General features: G+C 44.9%; 1 protein-coding gene across 4 annotated transcripts in view; it reads right to left on the reverse strand.

The window, feature by feature from the left end:
• KCTD1 (potassium channel tetramerization domain containing 1) overlaps positions 1-17,210 on the reverse strand; it is a 186,369-nt gene that overhangs the window by 34,261 nt on the left and 134,898 nt on the right. For all 4 annotated transcript variants that reach the window (XM_037032261.1, XM_037032275.1, XM_037032269.1 and 1 more), the window contains exon 2: positions 9,579-9,757. In XM_037032261.1, coding sequence (XP_036888156.1) covers positions 9,579-9,757 — 179 coding nt within the window. The remainder of the gene's footprint in view (positions 1-9,578; positions 9,758-17,210) is intronic.

A 17,210-nucleotide genomic window follows, 5' to 3' on the forward strand; every position in this document is an offset into this window, starting at 1 on the left:
AAACAGTTTATTATTATAAAAGCTCTTTCTTGCATGATGAGGGGAAGCATGAAAATATGATCAAGAAACAAAAGAGCAAAATAACCTTGGCACAGCTGACACTATTCACGACGGCTCAAAATAAGTGCAGCAGTGTTATTGTCCCAAGTGATAAGACCCAAGCCAGAGTCAATAAGAAAAGCCTTGCTTTAACAGCCTGTCCCCTGCCACACCACAGCTGTCCCACCCTTCTCTGCAAACCAGGCCCCAGCGCTGAGATGCAGGTGGGTTGCCTGGGGTTGATGAAAATGGCAGATCTCCCTCACATCCTGGGAAACAGATTATGTACATGGTGGTCAGAGCCCAGGAACCTGCATTGTCAAGCACCTCCAGGTGACCCCCGATGTGAGGAATTGGGGAGGCGGCACCAGTTGGAGGAAGTACACTGAAGGCAGGTGTTGCCCTTGTGTTAACCTGTTTCCTTGGGCTCTGAGTTGATTTATTCCCTTCTCCTTATTTTTTCCCTTCAGGGAAACTAGGAAATACTTTGTGGGCTTTGCCTTGAGGAAGAAGGATAGAAATCTTTGCTGCCCGGATTGGACTAGGCCCGCTATTACGTCCTGGCGTCAGCCTGGCACCGGATGATTCAAAATGTTTGACTCTCACGCTGCGGCAGCCCGGATCGCAGCAAAACGCACTCCACAACATTCAACGAGTACTCGCCAAGCATTTGCTGCGGGCCACGCACAGTGGGCAAGGTCCTGAAGGCTGCCAGTGGATCTCGTATTGTTAAAAAGCCTAAGGTGTGGATTCAGAAGGCATGTTTTAGCAATGAATTTTAAAAGTCCTTACAGTGATTTTCTGATTGGCACATCCATGTGTTTTATGCACAGGTGTGAACCCCGAGATAGTCTGCTGCCTTGGTGGGCTCTCTGGGGTCTACTGTTCTATTAGCAGTGGGAAAGGAGGTGTCCAGCAGGAAGTGGGTGACTAATGACCCACAGGCCCAGACACCCCCAGTGTGGTTGGCAGCCCTCTGCAACCTGGTGTGGCCCAGGGTGCCTCTTCTCTGGGTAGGCACAGCCTGCTAGGGCCAGCACAGGTCTCTGTCCATTTTGCTAATGATTTTCTCTTGACCGGTACAACCAAGCAGCCATCAGCAAGTGGCAGGGTCACTGTCCAAGGCCAACTTTGTCCCTTGCCGTGGGCAGACTTTATATTGTACACTGGGCTCTGAAAAGAACTTCCTGGAATCCACAGGCAAGTAAGAGCGTGACCCATTTATCCCACTGTCCAGGTCAAGGCAGCGCTTTTTGGACCTTTCAGAGCCATGGCACACAGACCACGGCAGACAACAGAGGCTGCTCCTGGCTGGGGGCTACTGACCCGAGAGCACCAGGTACCCCGGGGGCTGAGGGGGATTGGGTGAAGGCCATCATGAGAATAGAGTGGCTTGAAATATTGTAGGTAGTCTGCCCTCTTGGCTAAAGATCACCTTTAGAACATAGTTCCAGAAGGTGGTAAGATGGACCATGTGGCTGAACACAAGAAGCATTAAAAAAATCCCATGGCCCAGCCCTGCCCCAGACCAATAAAATCGGAACCTTTGTGGGCAGAGCCAGGTTTTTAAATAAGGAGTTCCTGTTGATTCTGCCATGCCCCTGGAGTTGAGAATCACGGGTAAAAAACAGAGACAAACAGGGGCCTGGAATCAACGTGGGAGTCGGAATTCGTGCACTTCCCCATTGGCTGAATACGACTAAACAGGCTGCTTATCTCCTAGGAGTTTCAGTGTTCTCATCTGTAAGCGAAGGTCAATCACAGCCCCCACCTGACAGGCTACATAAAGGAAAACACAGATGATGCACCTGAAGCAGCCTTCACACTTGCTTTCCATTTAAATAAGGGCACTCGATTACTTGCCCTGCATTATTTTGAGGATCCAGCCTCTGTCTGCATCATTCATATGCTAAAGAAGCTTCCGGATGTCCACTCTGTGGCAGGTGCAGTACTGGGTACCAAGAACACAAGAATGACACCAAGTGAGAAAGGGCTATCCAGGGAGAGGGTTTCTGCCTAAGTGAGGCCGAGTCCTTGATAAGTGAGAAGTTTAATAAAAATCAAGACTGTGAGCCACAGTCTCGTCCTGACTTGTGTCCCAGAAGATACCCAGGGTTGTCCTTGCTGTCACTGCTCCACCGTCACAGGCACAGGGACAAAGGTCTGCACACTCACAGTGCCTTCACCTTCCTCCTCCCTGATTAGGACGGGGCTAAGGGGTAAACCAGCCTGTCTGTCGCTGGCCTCCAGGGAACTTCCGTCTGCACCGATTTCAATATCTTTTAATTTTACTTTAGTCAAAACCAAATATAACATGACTGACCAACAAATGAAAATTTAAAGGGTATGTATCAGAACCAGTATTACGGTTAGTATACTAGTGGGGTGACTGGAAGATGATCTGACCTTGAGTCGTCCCACGTTTGTGGCCCAGAGAGTAAACTTCATCACGTATTTCCCTCCCACTGAAATGCAGGTGAATGTATATGGATATACTCATCTGTATTTGCCAACATTAGGAAACAGGAGGTGAATAATGAAACTCAGAATAGGCAATGGACCATAAATGAGGAATGATCTGTAACACTGAAGTGGCAAAAAATCTGCTTCTAAATTTAAACTAAAATGTAAACTAGATTTTTGTCTTGAAAATGTAGATGAACAAATAAAGATGTTTCTGGAAAAACCAAAAGAATGAAATTATCTTTAGGCTTACAATAAGGGCAAACTATCTCCCAAAGTGGGCCTATTTGTTCTGTTACTGTTCTGACTTCCTACTTCACTTTACACTACTTCAAATATTGTTAATTGATTGTTCACTTACTGACTGTCTGTCTCCCCCCCTCCCAAGGAAGCTACAAGAGAGCAGGCTCGTGCTGGCTAGTGCGTTGCCCTAGCCGACGGGGCACGTCGAAATCATCTGAATGAATGAAAGGACGTAACAGGGAAAAGCGACAGGCACTGGAGCGTGGCTGCCCTTGCCTTTGAGTTATGCTCTGTGACAAGGCTTCATGAGTTACCTTACTTTACAAGTTAGGCCTGTTTTGTCCCCAAGTGGCAAAGGAAGTTTGCTGAATGTACCAGAAGCTCAGGAGTGTTTACTGAAGAACTCGCTTTTCAGCATTCAGAAAATTCAGTTTCATCATTAAAAAACAAAGGCTTTTGAAGCTGGTTTCACCTACTCTTTGCCTGTATAACTGAGGAGCAATTTTAGGAAAGCATATTGCCAGACGAAGAGACAGGGAAGAGCAAAATTTCTCCTATCACCCTGAAGAAACTTGCCATTTTTCATTTGCTAGGGGCTTTTCCTCCTTTGAAATTCCTTCGTAAACTGATTTTTTAAAAGATTAACCAATCTTACCAATCAAAATTGTTCACCGTTAGTTACACTGTCCTGATTTTCTGCATTTCCACAGATGTTTTCCCAGCAACAAGGACACACCACTTTGTCTGTCCACACGTGGGGCGACTGTAGCCCCCAGGTTGACTGCTCCTCATCTACAAACCCTGAAACCCATTGTGGGACTTGTTCACTTGGCATATACCTTGACAGATCATCGTGAATTATAAATCATGATGATCTAAGGAACAGGTTAGAACTAAAAGCTTACTATTCGGTGTCACGCAATCATTCTTAATGAAAGCTCAAGGAACTGTTTGGCAAATAGGATGCCTTTATTTTTTGGCTTTTTTGTTGAGAATCTGAAACGTGGGTCTGATGCTCCTGGGCTCGTGTCTAGGGATGGTACTGTGACACTGGAACTGTGAAGTCCCACAGTCACAGCATAGAATCGCCAGCCCTAGCACAGGATCACAGAAAACTCCCTGGGTTGGCACACAGTGGTGGAAACCCCAACGTTAGAATTCAGTTGCCCTGAGAGTGTATGCGCCGATCCCTCGATACTGCTCTCATCCAACTTTCCTCTCAGGCAGGATGGCTGACACATCGGAGTGAAGCAGGAGCCAGATCTCTTCTGGGAAAGTGTCTCCGTCCTCCAGCTCCCACTGCACATACCACACCCCTTGGGTGGCCATGGGTGTCGACGGCAAGGCTGAGTCTCTTGAGTTTTGCAATTACTTCCATATGCCTGTGTGCTTAGTAACTCTGCTGCTATTTAGGAGAGACCAATTTGGCATCTTCTACTCATGTGGGAGTTAACTCACGTACCCGGTTGAAAACACACAAAAGCTCTGTCCAGCAGTCAGATGGATGGCTTGGGATTGTAACACGAGATCTTGTTTTTCACCTCTAGGTCACTGGCTGGCAGTCAGCTCTTTTACCTAAGACCCCTGTCCCATTACCACCCCATAGGCTTAATTAGGAGTATCAGCCCACTTCCTGTTTTTAAAAAGCTCACCATCAGTTTAGCTGTTATTAATACTGATTTTGTTCGAGGTGACAGCAGAGGATTAACCAGACCCATTTTGAGGTCTGACTTGTGCCTACTTTTAAAGCAGTCATAGAATGTGTCTTCAATATCACATGCACATTGGGCTCCAAAGATATTCCAGAGTGTTAACAGTAGATTTTAAGAAGGCCATGTAACTTGGTACCAATCTTAATCACTTATGACAAATTTTTAAGATTTTTTTGTTATCAATGATGTTAACAATGATTTCTGATCAAATATAATAAGCTCTGTCCTTAAAATTTGCAGGGCCAGGTCGAGAGAGTACAGGTGAGGCCCAGCTTCTGTGTATTCAGATCTTTATGATTATAAATCAAGCTGTTAAATAAAATACGTTTTATCTTCTTTGCATATCCACTCAAAATCCCTTTATGAGGGCATAATGTTTTTCTTGACTTTTTATTTTTACTTATTTGTTGTAAAATTATTGCAGATCTGAGCTGAATATTCTTCCTGGTGATCATAACTCAAAACAGCAATCAAAACTGGAGACACGAGGCCCCTCTGTACGGAGTGGCATTCACTACCGGAGTGGGGCGCCTGTCTCAAAATCACTGCCAAAGATGGCTTCCCATTTGACACAAAAGACTGATAAAGACAGGACACATCACTAATGCACGCAAAACTTCAGTTAATGTCAAAATTTCAGTCCCTGAAGCTAAAAAGTACCTGATGATGGAAGTGAGTAACAACGTGAGTGGTTAACCTTGTAGTGAGTTAAAGAAAGTCAACTTGCTTGGTGAATTCCTGCTCAGTCAGGCCTTACAAGCCAAAACAGCACACAGGTGCACACACAGTAGACCCAGGTAACCCTGGTAATTAAAGAAATGAAGATCCAGGTATTTTATTTTGGTGGAATGGCCATTAGTATATCAATGAAATACTCTTTAAGGAAGAGGCCTACATTTTTCTGGAGAAACCATGCACTTTAGTGTTGTTCAAAGCCAGATGGCGAATCAGGATCTCTTAGGAAAACTGCAGAGCTTCCTATTTCATTTGTTTGGGGCAGGGTCTCATGTGGCCTTTTAATGCTTCTGATGTTTACTGGTCCATTGTACCACTTCCTGGGGATGGCATTCTAAGATGGTCTTTAGCCAGGAAGGGGGTAATAGAGACAGAATAAAAAAATCACAGTATTTCAAAATGGGAGTAAAGGCTTTGTGTGGGGCCTTTGATATTACATATTTTAAGATCACGTAATACAAACAAATGAGTACTTTCATACTACGAGTCTGCCCTTGAAATCCTAGAGAACAAAGCTGAGGAAAAGCCCTCCTCCTCTCTGGGCCACACCAAAGAAAGGGTGGGTGGGAGGAACCAGGGTGCTGCTGGGGGGTTGGATGGGGCAGGGAATGCCCCCGCGGGTGAGAGGGCTCACAGTACCTGGAATCTAGAGCACCGGCACTGGAGACACTGTGGTTCTGTGTTCATGGGCACTCTAGCGTCCCGGGCTTCATTCCAAAAGGGTTGCTGATATGCAGGAGCTTTCCCCAGAAGTTGGTAGGAGCACCTGGTATCTATGGGGGGGGGGGGTGAAGAACTATTTCTTTTCTGTAACTTTTTTTAAAAAATAATTTTGGCTTTTTAGTTTTTAGCCCTTTCTTTTTTTTTAGATTTTATTTATTTATCTTCACAGGGGAAGGGAAAGAGAGAGGGAGAGAAATATCAATGTATGGTTGCCTCTCATGAGTCCCCTGCTGGGAACTGGCCTGCAACCCAGGCATGTGCCCTGACTGGGAATCGAACCGCGATCACGTGGTTCACAGGCCCGCGCTCAACCACTGAGCTACACCAGCCAGGGCTTTTTTCTGTAACTTTTTAAAAAGATTCTTATTTATTTATCTTTAGAAGGGAAGGGAAGGAGAGAGAGAGAGAAATATCAGTGTATGGTTGCCTCTCGTGAGTCCCCTGCTGGAAACTGGCCTGCAACCCAGGCATGTGCCCTGACTGGGAATCAAACCGCGATCCTTTGGTTCATAGGCCTGCGCTCAATCCACTGAGTGACACCAGCCAGGGCTTCTTTTCTGTAACTTTGACTACGAAAATTTGTGTGTGGGTCCCGTGAAACTGACGGTTGCTTTGAAATGAATATTTAATTACTTACCAAAAATAAAAACAAACAAACAAAAAAAAACCCAAGAGGGAGCAAAGCAACACACAGCAGTCAATTCAACATCTAAACCAGAATCACCTGCTTCTTTCAAAAACAAGTCTTGACATATGTTTAAAAATATCTCCTAACGATAAAGATGATCTTGGAATGGCTGAGCAGCTCTGGGACAGATGCGGGCATTTAAGATAAGGTGCCAGAAGGTGCAGGTGAGGAATCCCTGAGCCTGTAGTAATTCAGGCAAGAGGCCAGAAGTAAGGCTGTTTCCACCATCTAGGAAATGAGTGAATGAAATATATCTGGAATTTAGAAGGCAGTTTTAAAAGAAGTCATTGCTGAGTTTGGCAGAAGATTGAGTATAAATGCAATCCTCGGTGTTTGGTACGACCATGGAGTGCTTTTTGTAATCAAATGTAATCCTCCCGATAACCTTGTGTTAGGGCATATTTGTGTTGACTTTACAAGAGAGAAGGCAGTCGCTCAGAAATTGGACCTATCTGTGGCCAAACAACTATCGGATAAATGGCGGCATCAACACTGAAAGCTAGGGCTGATGAGCCACAAGTTATTTTTGATGGTGCTCCTGTGATACTGTGACCCACTGGTGACAAGGATGCACAGGGGAAGGTTGGGGAAGGGAGGTGAACAGTTGATCTTTTCTAATGAAGTTGGTGAAAGAAAGATTCAATACGCAATGCACACGTATCAGGTTGTGGGGACGGGTAGAATTAATTTGATTTTTTAAAAAATCTGTGTAGTTTAGCACTGCCCAACAGAAATAAAAGTGAGACATTTACATAATTTTGTTTTCCCTAGCCACATTAAAAAGTAAAAAGAAGCCTTGGCTGGTGTGGCTCAGTGGATTGAGTGTTGGCCCACAAACCAAAAGTTTGCCAGTTCAATTCCCTGTCAAGGCACATGCCTGGGTTGTGGGCCACATCCCCAGTAGGGGGTGTGCAAGAGGCAACCACACACTGATGTATCTCTCTCTCCTTCCCTTCCCCTCTCTCTAAAAATAATAAAATCTTTTTAGAAAAGAAACATGTGAAATTAATTTTAATGACATTTAATTTAATATGTTATTATTCCAACAGGAGAACAATAGAAAATTATTAGAAGTCTACATTTTGGGGTACTCTTTAAAATTCACACTTTGAGGACGTTTTGCACATTTCGCACTTCAGGGCATTTCGGTTCGGACCAGCCACATGTCCATCGATCATCACAGGCATGTGGCCAGTGGCTGCCATGAGGCAGCCCAGACACCAAGTACGGAGAGTCAAGATATCTTGGGGTGTGGCTGATGAGGGACAAAAAGCAGACTCTTAGAAATACCCATGGAAAAAATACCCATATGGGGAAAATAACCGTGGAGAGGAGGCCAGAGAAAGAGTCTCCCAGTGAGACACTATTCGAGGTCTTTAATAAATATGAAGCACCAAAGTGATATAAGTGGCAAATTATTTCAGAGAAAGGAACTGAATAAACGGAGCCTCTAACCCCTGCCGATGGGCCAGGTGATACCTGGGAGCTTCCCCAAGGCTCAAACCCTTGTGGGGGCTTAGTCCTCGGAAAGACACCCACCCGGCTACAGTGAGCACTGGAGAACCTACTGCTTACATCCCAGGCAAACGACATCACTAGTAACTTCCCTCCTGGATCGGAGTTTACAAATCAGACTGAAGCAAAAGGCCACGAGGCCAGACCAGTGAATTTTTCTGAGATGAGGATTTGCTTGTTGATTCTTATGTGTGTTTTGTGATTTGCCCACCAGAATGAAGTGTTTGTCTGAAGAGAGGAGGTGATTTTCTATTGTTGACGCTGCTTTGGCAGAAGGTTAGAGGAAATGCAAATAGACTTTTTTTAAAAAAGGTCACTACTGATGCAATAATACTCTTGAGAAACACAACTATCATGTGACATGATTTTGTAGACCCACCACAATGACCTCAGGTCAAGGTGGGGACTCGATAACATTAAGTGACTGGTATTATCATCTGATTTGCAAATATTAGTTATTTTTGATAGTAGTGAGGCTAAGTAAACAAAAACCACCAGTTGTTGTGTGGTTATCAAGATGACAGTGATTTTTAAGTCACTGCTATCTACACAGGCTGTACACCATCTGTCATTTTGTAAGAGAGACTTAAAAATGCAACCGGTGCCTTCCGGAGCCTCCAGTGGTGTGTTTCCATTTCACCTGAGCAGACAGAGAGAAGCCCCTTTTCCTGACATCAGCCCACGGGAGTTCATGCCCACTCCCCTGTGCACCAGCAGAGCGGGTGAGGACAAATTCCCTCACAGGACCTGGACAGAGCCCCCAATCTAGGCAGGGCCAGGCGGGCTGTCCCAGGAGGGGACCAAAGTGAACTGTTTCCGTGGAACTCCCTCACCAGTGGCAGGGTGGGGTCACAGAAGGACCTGGCTCAGAAGCATAGTGTACACTGCCTCTTCGTAACTCACCCCTTTTCTATATTTACTTATCGGCCTTGAACTCTCACAAGTTCCATTGTTCTTCATTTTTTTTAAACAAGACTATCTTCGCTTCCTGAACTTTTGCATACTGTTCTAAATATACTGCCTCACTGATAACGGTCCCTTTTATTTTTTTCCTCTAGTTCACAAGTTGGTAGGACAAGTGATCACCTATAAAACTCTAAAAACCGAGAAGCAGGTACATTTTAGAAGAAGAGGACAGAGGAAAGGTCCAGGGTGGAAACCACTGTCCTTTTTGTACTGCACTAAAAAATGTGAAGATCTCTGCAGACTGAAATAGCACAGACCTCTATCCTCACATGATGTTTCTACGTATCCCTGACTAAGCTGTGCGTCAAGCCCTGATCCGTAGAAGATTCAGAGAACGTCTGAGGGCAGCCTCGGGAGCAGGGTGGCCCGCATAGTACTTTCATGTCCTTACCCCGCCCGGGGCCAGGCCAGGCTGCTATGCTGGCCACAGGAAAAACAGTTAGATCATCAAATACATGCACTTCTGCGTGTGATTTTTGCCGTTTCTGAGTTACCTCGATTCGGGGTATTTGGTGAGGGTGGCCAGGCTGCTGGTGTACATGTGGCCGCCCACGTCGATGTGGACGGGCGCATTGGATTTCGTGAGCTGTGCTGGAGTGGGAATGCCTTGGTTGTTCAGTGGAGATGCAGGAGATCTGGTGATCAGAGGTCTGGACATATTGGGCCGACTGTCCTACAGAGAGAAAAGCAAGTTAGACACGTGTTCCTTTTTCAGTGGAGGGAAAGGAAACACATACATCATAAGGAATAAGCCAGTGACGAGAGCTGATGATACACAGTAGTGAATAAAACCAGCAAGCTCTCGCTTCTGTTATAATGAATGTCAGAAAAACAAATTTGGTAACAAAGGAAAAACTTCCTACGCTTAGAGTCAAGGAGCTGAACTAATGTTCATTTCAGATCATTCTGAGCACTATGACAAATTGTACTCATGAATTCTCACATTTAGCAACTGGCAAATGGCACGTGGAGAAGCATTACTCATTCCAAATGAAAAGCTGATCAACACTTAAAACAAAACAAATCTAAATAAAATATGTATGCTTTATCTTTCTCTTTGAAAACGCCTTCAGTGTGATGCAGTTGAGGTTAATACAAACTTTTCAACACCTGTGTTCTACAAAATGTTTTCTTCAGTTGCTATTTTTCAAATCAGGGCAAAGAGGGGCAAGGCTGGTTTACCCATCAGCTCACATACTCAAAGCAACCTTGTAAATAGGTACCATAAGTTCATCTGTCAACAGATGAAGAAATCCTATCCATGCTCCATCATTTGTACCCTGTTTCTCTCCCCGTAAGGCTGTGGATGTGGGGATGTTTTGAAAAAGCGTACAACAGCCCTTCCTATTTGTGGTCTCACTTTCCATGGTTTCAATGACCCGCAGCCAACTGCAGTCCAAAAATACAAGATGAAAAACTCTAGAAAGAAACCATTCATAAGTTTTAAACTGTGCGCCATCGAGAGAAGCATGATGAAATCCCTCTCCAACCCGCAGTGTGCCCACGGGATGAACCATCCCTCTGTCCAGTGTATCTACCCTGTAGACACTCCCTACCCATGAGTCGCTTTACCAGGTGGTCTCAGTTATCAGATCGACTGTAGCGGTATGGTGGTGCTTGTGTTCAAGTAACCCTATTTTATTTAGTGGCCCTGAAGGACAAGAATAGTTTAAACTTTATTAACATGTGCATAAGAAAAAACATGGTATATATAGGGTTCTATATACAGTACTATATACAGCTTCAGGCATCCCCTATGGGTAAGGGACTACTGTACGCTCCAATGATAAGGATGTGCTCACGAGCCCCAAGCAAGCTGTTCTTCTGTACGGGCTTTTTGAAGGAACCAAATTCCCCAGGTGCAGTGGAGACAGATGTCAATGCGGCAGGTTTAGTCCTACAGGCACAGGTACGATGTGGACAGTGGAGGAGACCCACGGTGGCAGCAAGAACATGGAGAGGAAACTGTACTCTCTGAGAAAATGAAATATTCCACCCTCTCCATGGAGACAATATAAGTATTTCAAACACTGCCCAAACAGAGTTGATTGCTTCTAGAGCCCACACCACAGACAAGTCGAGTCAGATCTTGGGCACTCCATGACGGCATCACATACGTGAAGTCTACAATGGAGGAATAAGCTAAAATAGCATTTATGCTTGAATTCTGAACACCGCAAGTATACTCTCAGACTCATAATGCAGCCAGCGACTGTCTTCAAACATGCAAACAATGTGTGCCAAAGCCAGTGATGAGGCATAATGAAAGGATTTTAAAACATGCCTTTGAAGGAGATTACAAAGGGGAAGTCATCTAACTTTTGTACTTACAACCCAGCATGATAAAGTATAAATTTGCAAAACATCATAGATTTTGTGATCTGAAACAGCATTAGGAGTTACCTGGGGCACAACTGTGAGACGACTTAGCATTAACCACATGTCCGGGCAGGACGGCGGATGCCCAAGCTTTCCGAAACCGCGAATCTAGCTGTGAGCCGAGTGGTGACTGGGCCTTTCCCTACATGTCGACCACCTGTGTGGAGCTGGTCGCCAAGCTGAATCAAACAGAGCCCAGGAGCAGTCACAGAGAAAGAGTGGATGTTTTGTTTCTTAAATTGAGTGGTGGGTTTGTGGGTGTTCACTAATTATTCTTTATCTGTTCCTGGATATTTTCAATAATGCAAAATAGATACTAAGAAACCCAAAAGGATGTTTGTAACACAGAGAAGTTACAGAGGTATTGAGGAGGGGGAAAAAATAAAAAAACAAAGACGTAGTTGGTAGGAAATAGCAAAGTTAAAGCACGGAAATATTAAAAGCCGCATTTTAAAATCGGGATGACGGAAAACACATCTTTCCTTTGAAAGTGCAATCACGTGACCCCTACTTTTAAGAGATGCGTACTCCCTAACTTCCTTTCAGAAAATGACTTCCTGGCTCGCGATTCCCCCCCAACCCCTCCCTGTTGTAATTCAGCCCCTCACAGCACACTGCAGTGTCTGTAACAGTTTTTCAATTGGACACATTCTCTATCCTGCCGGAGGGTGCCTGGGCGAAAACGGACGGATTTGCAGCGTTAAAACAGCAGTTCGACTGTGACCTCATTCGGCACAGCTCATGAACACTGCGAGGTCTATCCAGAAGGAGGAAAAGAAGCATAACTGATTGATTGAAGGATTCCAGATTTCTCAGACTATATACCATTCACACTGTAAATCATAAATGTATGGATATTGCTAAATTTAAGATTAAGCCAGCGTTTCTTTAGCTGGGGTCGGGGAGGGGAGTTGACCCCCGAGGACAAGGAGGGCCTTTCCTGATGGCTGCGCTCAGGCTGCCCAGGTCTCTGGTTAGCCCAGCCAGCTCTTCCCAAGCCCCTTTCCATTCTGGAAGCTTTTCCTGTTCTGTATTGTCCCCTTAGTTAGGATCACTTCTAAGGCATTAACTGGTATTAGCTAAAGGAGTCGGTTTTCATTGAGTATGTTCTGTACTGGTGCAGGCTGAAAGCGCTTTTAAAATCCACAGGCTGAGGTTGGGGGAGGATACCTGGGGCTGGGAGGTCTCCGGCGCATGCAAGGGGCTACGCAGTATCTGCTGCATCTATTGCAGTTGATTTAGGTAACACCTTCAGCAACCCCCATCCCTCCCCTGTGACCGGAGCTGACGCTTTCTCTTCATCTGGACATGAGGATGAGATGCCGGTCCCAGTGGCAGCCATCTCCCTACCAGCCTGGGGATGAGGCCAATGCTCAGAGGGGCCAGCTGAGAGCAGGAGAGAACCTAGGTTCTCACTGACGTTGTGGGAACACCAGACCAAGCAACTCTGAGCCTCCTACCTCAAGGTTTCTGTTACTTGGGAAAATAAATTTATTTTTAAAGTGAGTTTGAATTGGGATTTCTGTTACCTAATCTGACAGAATACCCACCCCTCCACCCCACCTGCTGTGGCGGCCTCCCCAGGAGGTTGTTGATTTGGTGACACCTGGCCCAGGATGCCAAGGGCACCTGCCAGTTGACAGATGCAGTGGAATTTCTATCCTATTATCACCATTCTTCAACTCTACTTTCCCATCGGTCCTTCCGTTGAATCACTCACCCATCATCATCTCAATCTGCATGTGTTTTCTTATTACTTCTCACAAAATGAAAACCATGCACTTTAACCAAGAAGGGGTGCTGAAGATTTACATGCGCATCATCACTCCAGAAGAAACAGCACTGATGTGTATTCTGAAAGGTGGCCAGACAGAATGCTGTCTCTGATGAACCCCCTTCCGAAGTGGGCTCCTCCCCCAAGGGAGAGGAGCCCCGCCCTAACAGTAAGCCACTCAGTTACTGCCCCTTCCTCGGGCAGGTCCGTGTTCCCTCTTTCCACATCATTTATGAACAGCTCCTACGTGCCAGGCACTGTACCAAGGGAGGGATATACAACAGCAAAGATGACAGACTGGTCCTAGGCCTCACTAGGCTCGCTGTTCAGTGGGAGAGAGAAGCAGAGAACAAGCACCTACTATCAGGTGGGGAGGCCAGGTTCTACAGTCTCTTAATTGAAGAGACAAGTAACCCAGGCTTGAGGGCAGGGAGGTGGATGGGGAAGGTCCCCTGGAGACAGTCTATACTGAGATCTGACCAATGAGAAGTCCACACACAGTGGGGCACTGGAAGGAGGGTTCTAAGCACTACTGCCCAAGACACCAAAGTGGGGGAGCATACTTTTTTCCCAGGTGGAGGGACAATGCAGGGAACAGAAGCTTGCAACAACATGGTCTGAGAATCACAGAACTGCAGTAGAACAGCAGGATTTCAACTGTGCAGTTCAATATACACACAGACTTTTTAAAATAAATACCCCTACTGTTTTCAATCTGCGTCTGGGAGCCCACGGATTTGGGGCGCCAACTACATGCACTGATCTCCACCGTTTTATATAGGGGACTTGAGCATCCTCAGATTTTGGGATCTGCGGGGAGTCTGGAACCAAACCCCCATGGATACCAAGAGACAACTTAAGTTTTGGGAAAGTGAAAAGTTGTAATAAAATTTTTGACTGCAGAGGGGTCAGTGGTCCTTACCCCTGCATTGTTCAAGGGTCAGTTATAAACGATAATTTACAATAAAAAAACCCACCACAACATCCTTATGTCTGGAAAAGAGCAAGATGACAAGGAAGGGAGCTAACTAACGGCCAGCTTTCTAAACAGCACCACCCAGCAGAACTTCCTGCAACAATGGAAAAACCTACATTTGCTGTACAGTAACCACTGGCCACCTGTGGCTCTCTGAGCACTTGAGGTGTGGCTAGTGCAAGTGAAGAACTGAATTTTTAATTTTAATTTAATTAATTTAAATTTTAATTTAGGCCACCATAGGTAGCTAGTGGCTATTATGTTGGACAGCCTAGTAAACTCTGCTTGAATGCTTGTTAAAACACGAAGCCCAAATCATGACAAACATGAGCTTATCACTCACGTGGAAATGGAGAGACAGTGGTGGTTTAGAACTGAGTACAAATGCAATGCATGCACTCCCTCTCCCCTTCTAACACTATCTCCCTTCTCTACCGATTTTATGAAAATAAAGGAAATTAATAGTCACACAGTGAGGAAAAAGAATGATGATGCACACACAGCATTTGTGGATCGCACAGAGAAAGTGCTGGGAAAAGGGGCCAGACACAAAAGCACATTCTGTGCGACTCCACTCACACCAAGTAGCAGACAGGAAGGTGACCGTGTGATGACGAAGCTCAGAACACTGGCCACCTGTGGCAGGGGACTGATCGGGACAGAGTAAGGAGCCCTCTGGAGAGCTAGGGAAGTTCTAAATCTTGATCTGGGTGGTGACACAGTTGTCTCTATATAGATACCTAAGATTTATTCACCTTTCTCTGCTAAGTTCTACTGTAAAAGAAAATCATTCTTGGAGCTTCCAGGCAATACGGAGGCATAGTAGATATGCTTCGTTTCCTTGTACAAACAAAAGAAGGATAACAACCAATTTAAAAACAAAAAATAACCAGAACTGCCAGAAAATCGATCTGTATGGAAGTTCAACAACCAAGGAGTTAAAGAAAAACATTCATGCAGATGGGTAGAAGGGGTGGAGACGGGATGCCCAGAGGTGAGGGTGTATGACAAGGCTACGGCTGGTGGGCCAGATGGTCCCATGTTCGTACATGGAGAAGCCTGGTGGGAGGGACAATTGGGGAATCAGCCTGCACAACCCAATGCTCCAGTGACTATTGAGTATGGNATTTAAAAACAAAAAATAACCAGAACTGCCAGAAAATCGATCTGTATGGAAGTTCAACAACCAAGGAGTTAAAGAAAAACATTCATCCAGATGGGTAGAAGGGGTGGAGACGGGATGCCCAGAGGTGAGGGTGTATGACAAGGCTACGGCTGGTGGGCCAGATGGTCCCATGTTCGTACATGGAGAAGCTGGGTGGGAGGGACAATTGGGGAATCAGCCTGCACAACCCAGGGCTCCAGTGACTATTGAGTATGGTCACAAAACAGAGAAAGAAGTGAAGGCTATGCAAAGTGAAATAAAGAAAAAATACATAGGAAACCACCAGTGAAGGGAATAAAACCAGACTCTAATCAACAATTTGGAACAGAAGGAAGAAATAAACATCTGACCAAGATACAATGAATTAACAAGAATTCAAAAAAACAAGAAGAGGCTTAGGAACCTATGGGACAACTCTAAATGTTCCAACATCTGAATCATAGGGGTGCCAGAAGAAGAGGAAGACCAAGAAATTGAAAACTTATTTGAAAAAATAACGAAGGAAAACCCCCAATCTGGTGAAGGAACTAGACGTGCAAGTCCAGGAAGCCCAAAGAGGCCCAAAGAATTTGTATCCAAGGAGGAACTCACCAAGATACATCATAATTAAATTACCCATGATTGAAGATAAGGAGAGAATATTAAAAGCAGCAAGAGAAAAGGGGACAGTTACCTACAAAGGAGTTCCCATAAGACTACCAGCTGATTTCTCAGTATCAGTCGATTTCTTAAAAGAAGCCTTACAGGCAAGAAGGGGCTGGATAGAAGTATTTGAAGTCACGAGAAGCAACAACCTATATCATCCAAGATTACTCTATACAGCCAAGCTATCATTTAGAATGGAAGGGCAGATAAAATGCTTCCCAGAGAAGCTCAAGTTAAAGGAGTTCATCATCACCAAGCCCTTAGTATATGAAATACTAAAGGGACTTATCTAAGAAAAAGAAGATCAAAACTTTGAAAAGTGAAATGACAACTAAGTCACAACTATCAACAACTGATCCTAAAAAACATCAACAAACGCAAACAGGAACAGAACCACAGAAATGGAGATCACATGGAGGCTTACCAGCAGAGAAGGGGTGTGGGGAGAATGGGGGGGAAGGTACAGGGAGTAAGAAGCATAAATGGTAGGCACAAAATAGAGATGGGGAGCTTAAGAATAGTATAGGAAATGGAGAAGCCAAAGAACTTCTATGCACAACACATAGGTATAAACTAAGTGGGGGTGGGGGGAGGGGGTGCTAGAGGGAGGGGGTGCAGGGCAGAGGGGGATAAAGGGGAGAAAAAATGGGACAACTGTAATCGCATAATCAATAAAATGTACTTTGGCAAAATAAAAGAAAATCAATCAAAAGTAATCTTGGAAAAAACTCCCTCAATCAAAACACTTTTCTGTTCAGATTCTCATTTAAATTTGTGTGAAATACTGCTTTTTCTAGAAATGCAAAACAACGTTTATTATGTCTTCTCAAGAGGATTCGCCAAATATGGCTAAAATACTCTGATGCGAAACAGCCATCTGAGATTTTATTTCTAATTCTCCTTCCCCACGCCAATCCTGGATGGATTTTCCTGGCATGCTGACTGGTTTATCTTCAATATTCCCATTTCCCAGCTGCTTCTACTCCTCGGCTTCCTTGTAGCTTAGTTATCCATCTCACCTACCCAACACAGCGGCAATGAGTTTTTGGCAGGAAAATCCTTCAATGGATTTGACTTCAGGCATCCTTCGGAAAACGCTAATGAAAAATTTGCCTCCTAAATCTAACCTAGCTGTGTGCTGTTCAAACAGGAGCCCCAGGGGCACTGCCTTGAACAACGGAGCTGAA

This window comes from Sturnira hondurensis, unplaced genomic scaffold, assembly GCF_014824575.4.
Source record: "Sturnira hondurensis isolate 20B ecotype Veracruz unplaced genomic scaffold, ASM1482457v3 Scaffold0001872, whole genome shotgun sequence".
NCBI classification, from domain to species: Eukaryota; Metazoa; Chordata; class Mammalia; order Chiroptera; family Phyllostomidae; genus Sturnira; species Sturnira hondurensis.